The 5,780-nt window shown below is 47.3% G+C and overlaps 1 protein-coding gene across 1 annotated transcript in view; it reads right to left on the bottom strand.

Moving 5' to 3' along the window:
* The window catches only part of TXLNA (taxilin alpha), a 15,724-nt gene extending 12,128 nt beyond the window's left edge, over nt 1-3,596 (bottom strand). Inside the window, exon 1 of the mRNA XM_025198637.1 lies at nt 3,569-3,596. Coding sequence (XP_025054422.1) covers nt 3,569-3,596 — 28 coding nt within the window. The remainder of the gene's footprint in view (nt 1-3,568) is intronic.
* Nucleotides 3,597-5,780: the final 2,184 nt, after the last annotated feature.

Here is a 5,780-nt window from a genome sequence, read left to right as displayed (position 1 = left end):
AGCGTGTGTGGAGTGCGCATGCGCCAGCCCCGCCGCCAGCCAATCCGCGCGCGGAGCCGCGCGGCGCCTGCCGGGAAACGCCGGTTGGAGGCGGCAGTTGAGGCGGGAGGACTCAACTACAACTCCCGGCGGGCCCCGCGGCAGTGCCGCACTACAGCTCCCGGCGTTCTCCGTGGCATGGCAACACTACAGCTCCCGGCGTGCCCCGGAAGCAGGGCGGCACTACAGCTCCCAGCAGGCCCCGGGGCCCACACTGCAGCTTCTGGAGCAGGGGCAGCTCCCTGATCTCAGCTGAGCAGGAGGACGTGGCCCGTGGCAGGGAACCAGGGGCAGCAGCTGGAGGCAGGCAGAGCCTGTTGAACAAGCTCTAGGCCTGCATGACACCAGCCTGGCACACGTTACATACATCACACAAGGCCTGGAGTCCAGGCACGGGTGCACTCAGCGCACAGTACCAAAAACGACTGTGCAGCTCTGCAGAGCCCACCTGCCACAACATCAGTGCTTAACGTGGACCCAGGTGGGAGCTGGCTTCTACAGGATCCTGCTCTCACGTGAACATGGCTGGCAGCATGAGCTGCCCCAGGGCCCGTGCAGGAAAGCTGTGGAGTCGCTCCCATAAAATCCAATAAATTAAATAAAATGTATGCAGCGCTCCCTCTGCATAGCTACAGCGAGGCGGGGTAGGGTCGAAGCTTGGCTGGGCTGGGGGAAGGAAGGGAGGGTCTGAAGATGGCGGCATTATCGTACTTGTCCCTTCCCCATGGGGCCGGAGACGACGGGAGCAGCCCGCTAGCTGGACACTGTGGTTTATTAGCACGAAGGACCGGCACGTACAGCTACTGCTTAGGTTTAAAGAAAGCAGAGAGGCCGGGGCTTGTTTCACCCCTTCTGTTTGGACATTAATCATACACACCTCTGCCAATCCATTCCCAGGTAAGTTCCCCGTGTACACGGACGGGCTTTAGCCCGGGCCCCTGTTGGCACAGGTGCGATGCCCAAAGTTTCATAAAAGAATCCAGAGTCGCCGAGTATCCGGGATTGTGGAACAGGTTCTTTATTTATGTTGCATCTGTTACAGTGTTGGAAACCTAAGAGAAACACACTTTCAACTCCATATCAAGCCGGCTAGTCTGTTCTAGAGTTGGGTGGGCATCCTCTCAATCCACCATGGTACAGCTATGCCATAGCTCTAAAGGGGGACTCACTGAAGAGAACCATAGTATTTGGCTTCATTTAAAAAAATAAAATAAAAAAAAATAAAATAAAATAAAAAAATCCTTACTCGGAGAAGAAAAAAAAAAAGCCTTAAGATACTGCAGTGGCTACAGGAAGTCCTGCATTCAGGTGTCTGAACGCTTTACTGGAACCACAACTTACCACTGCCCTTGCTTTTGCCACACGTGCTTGCAGCTCTATAATGCAACCCATACATGAGCTGGTTAGTAAACTAAAAATAAAATTAAAAAAAGAATCTCTCACCAGCTCCACTCCAGGGTGTGGCCATGTGTGGTTTAATGCTCCGACATGCACTTACGTAACAGAATATAAGTACATAAGTACCATTTATGGGGTTTGTAACTGGTTGCTTCTTTAAAAAACACAAAAAAAAGGACAAGTCTCCAGCTTCTTTTCTGTGAAGGATCCAGGAGACAAAAGGTTTCCAAAGCACCATACACACTTCAGTGAATCTTTTTCTAGCCAGTGTTACAGTAGCTACTGGTCTGATCTGGTTTCCACCCCTCCTCCTCCCCCCCAAAAGAAAATCCCAATTCACAGTTTGCCAACGGCCACAGCACTGTTTGCAAAAGTCCCATTCTTATTTTTTTTAAAAAAGAAAAGAAAAGAAAAAAGAAAAATATTTCACCAGATTGGTCTGGAAAACAGACTGTTGATGAAAGGCCCTATGCTCTTGATGAGTTACCCTTCATTTATTCCCACACCAATTGCATAGACAATGAAGAAAGCAAGAACCCAAATATTACTGCACATCTAAGTTCTACTATCGCTTACAGGTTGTCCTTCAATAAAGGGCTCAGCCCGCTTCACAGGGAAGGGTCTCTTGAAGTTACTGCACCAGCTCTTTTGCCAACAGCAACTGCATATTCTGAATACAGTGATCTGTATTGTATGGGACAAGAACAAGGGTCAAATCTTAATGGACTGGGGGGGGGTAATGTGAACCCTCCTGGATCCAAGCTGAAACCCCGTGCTAAACCTAGGGAATGAAACACCCCACTCCATGTGCTAAAGAAAGAAATCTTAGGCCCAAACCTAGTCTTTGATACTAATTATGACTCAGCTTTACAAAGGGCCAGAAGATGAAAGCTATTCAGAGCTCTAGGCTAAATTCTAGTGGTTTCCAACATGTACAGTTGGAGACGCAAGTAGTCTGGGATGTTGTGCACTTAAATGGCTCTTCGTGAGTCAGTCCAAAGGGACTGCTCTCGTATGAATCAGCAGCCTCTAACCCCAGCCACCCCACTCATCACTTAGATGACAGCCAGATGCAATTACATTTTCAGAAGGAGACTGCCATCAAGAGTGCAAGCTCAGTGCTAGGACTGCTCTGCATTACTGCACATGGGCTGCTGTGCTTCTAGAATAGCAAACAGACAGAAAGATTGCAGCACGTACATCCCAAGACAAGCTGACAAAACTTCAGGGAGGAAAAACCTTCACTTGCTGCATTGGTCAAAGGGCAGCATGGTTCCTACCAAGAAGCAGCACTGAGTCTTCCAATTTCCCAACTCAAATTCCTTTGAAGACCAATCAAGAGAAGTATTTTGTTGATGATTGCACCATACTAGCACGGCTTTCCCTAACATAGGTTAATATGGGATCAAATTAAAGCCAGACTGGTCTAAATCTAGGACAAATGGCAAAATTCAGATTAGTCCTTATGCCTAGACCTTTGCCTCACTATATCTTTCAAAGTTTGACAGCTATAGTGTTATAATCCCATCACATTTTGGGACTCAGTTCAAAACACAGTGGCTGTAGTGGTCATCGCCATCCCTTGTAAAGAAGGCCCGAACATTCACGAATGCAGACTGGACTGCCAGAATGTCAGGCAAAGCCAACAACTGCTGGGAAAAAAGGCTGTGCTGTCTGAGGAACTGTTGAAGAGGAGAGGCTGAGGCAGGATTTGAGAACTAAAACTCAAGAGTCCTTCAAGTTATGACACGTGCAGAAGAGATCATGGCAGGAAACCAAGGCAAGGGACCCAGCATCATTTGTACAGATTAAGCTTTAATCAAATGCTTCAAGGAGGTGCAATTGTCTGTTTTCTGCCACGGTCAAGTATTAAATACTAGAGCGCCAACAACAAAAGCACTTAGTTGGAAAAACAATGCGTCAGTTTGAGGAAAGATCCTCAAGCAACCCCCAGTATCTTCTATGCCCATACAGCCTTCTCTCTGGGTTACAGAGCTTTTTCCTCTAGGTAACAGGAGGAAAAAAAAAAAAAGACAACCTCACTAGCCCCAGTGGTCAAAAGTCCCTCTGCTAGCTGAATGATGAAGCCAGACTTGATATCAAGCATCCACTGGGTACCATATGTATTTACCTGAAAGAGTTACAGAATTGAGCATCATGGTCTATGTACGGGCAAGACAGCCTGGAAAGTGCCAGCAAGCAACTACAGGCTAGCAGCCCCAGAGGATATACATTTGAAATAAAAAAAGCCAGTAGAAATAGAGGATTTAAGATGCTCAGGTTGCTGACAGCACCCAAGTAGCATTGAGGTCAACTGAATGTGTTAGCATAGTCTAGTGCCACCATTGCATGGCAGTGAAATACTGATAAAAGTGATTGTTCAAAGCAGATCCATAAGATGTATGGCTGAGCCTCAACACCTCTTCTAGATCCACATGGCACTTGTGTGAGCCAAGAAAATGAAACTGAAGTAGTTTGAACACAGGAAAAAGTGAATGTTAAAAAAATATACATATCTCTATCAAATGGCACACCCCCAAACAGGGACCTTGGGGCCTGGGGAAGGCTCACCTAGTGATGCCAAGAACCAACAAAGGTTGCTATGCAGGTCAGGTTCTCCTGCACTCCGCAAGGAACAGCTTTCCCAAAGCCAAGCCTGTTCCCCAGCCCCAAGCCCAGAGTTGCAATTCACAAGAGAGCAAAAAAGGTGATGCCCTTCTCCCAAGTTTAGCTGGAAGAAGAGAAGATTGCCAGGTGGCAACAGATGCATCATTTATAACATCTGTATTGGCCACCAGAGATGGAAGCCTGGATGCCAGAAAGGAAAAGAGAGTGGTGCTGGAACACAATAGCAAGCCTGCCAGTTAGTCAAGGAGCAGCAAAAGACAGGCGCTAGCAAATTTTCATCAGGGTTATTAATCCTGCCTTGCAGGGAGAAGGCAAGAAGAGTGGGAGATGGGCTACTTGGTGCCTTTATTTTTTTTTTTTTTTAAACCAACCATCGGCTCATTTCATACAAGCTGCCAAATCAGTTCCAGAAAAAACAATGCTGCAACAGGAGGCCTGGGTTCTCTGTTGCTAAGAGAAAGCTTAAAGAGTTATCAGTCAACGAGGCACTGCATTGAACAGGAATGATGCCTGCTGTCAAGGAGGAAGCAAGCTACTCCCAGCAGCAAGGCAACAGAGCTAGTTGAAACAAAAATCCGTGCTTACCTCTGCAGTGGCTGCCACAGCTTTGTTTTTCTGAAGCGAGGTACCGTAGAATCACCTCGATCTCTGCCCTGAAACAAGTCTCCCATTTAAAAAAAAAAAAAAAAAGAAGATGATTGTGCAATAAAGATGTAAATGCACCTTCATACTGCAGTGAATAGAACTGCAGCAGAGCCCCATTTTTAAAAGGCTGAGGTCAGCCTAATGCAACTAACGCCCGTCCTCAAAAGTGCATTACATCAGGAAAATAAAGTTACTGTAGGTAACTCAAAAGGTTACTTCATTGGCTTCCCCTGCATCTTAACAGGAAAACAAAAGGATCAGATTCCCGTCTTAGAAAGATATGCTCCTTTCACCGCAAATCTAATATAGCACTGTGGTCAATTTGCCATGCCAAAGAGCAGACAGATGTAACAGCAGTTTCAAGATGTCTCTGTCATCAGGTAAATGAATTGGACCATGGACCACCATGCTCAGTGGCTTTTCAAATTTTCTCTGTAAGGTTTCCACACAGAACCCATCTGGGGAAAGGATAAATTACTGGCTTTCATTTGCCGGATGAGGAGACTCCGGAGAACCGATTCGAGGCACACCTGCTCACTGAGCAGGTTTCAGCATTAGTCAGCTCTCAGCCACCCACTGAAGTTTGCCTGGTGGCAGGTATCGCATCCTGATGAGGAACTGCATATACATGCATGCATGCAACCGAGATGCGGAACAGAAGGAAGTCAGAGAGACTGTTTCAAAACCAAGGACGGTTGTGCTATTTCCTTGGCCGACGGGATTCGACTAGTCCAAAGACTAGAAGGGGGGAAATGCAACTGAACATGTTGGTCTCCGGCTGAAAAAGGTTTCACTGGCCAGAGAACTGTTCAATCCCACATGAGAGAAAGAAGCATTTAGCAAAATTCACCCGGACAACCTCCAACAGAACTGGAAACGTGAGTGTTGTTCTGCTGAAGACCATCACCAGAAGAGTGAAGCCCATTCAACAGCTGGCAATGTCTACCGATACACCACTTGATTGCATGGGATCAGATCAGGCCAAGCTACCTGCAAGGTTTAAAAGGTAGCCCGAATAACATGCCCTTTTGCCACAGCCAGCTGGGGGGGGGGGGGGGGGGGCGGCGGGC

The sequence above is a fragment of the Alligator sinensis genome, unplaced genomic scaffold (assembly GCF_000455745.1).
Source record: "Alligator sinensis unplaced genomic scaffold, ASM45574v1 scaffold337_1, whole genome shotgun sequence".
In the NCBI taxonomy this organism is placed as follows: Eukaryota; Metazoa; Chordata; order Crocodylia; family Alligatoridae; genus Alligator; species Alligator sinensis.
Note: the sequence above shows the minus strand (reverse complement) of the source record. Positions and strands in the feature narration are given on the sequence as shown.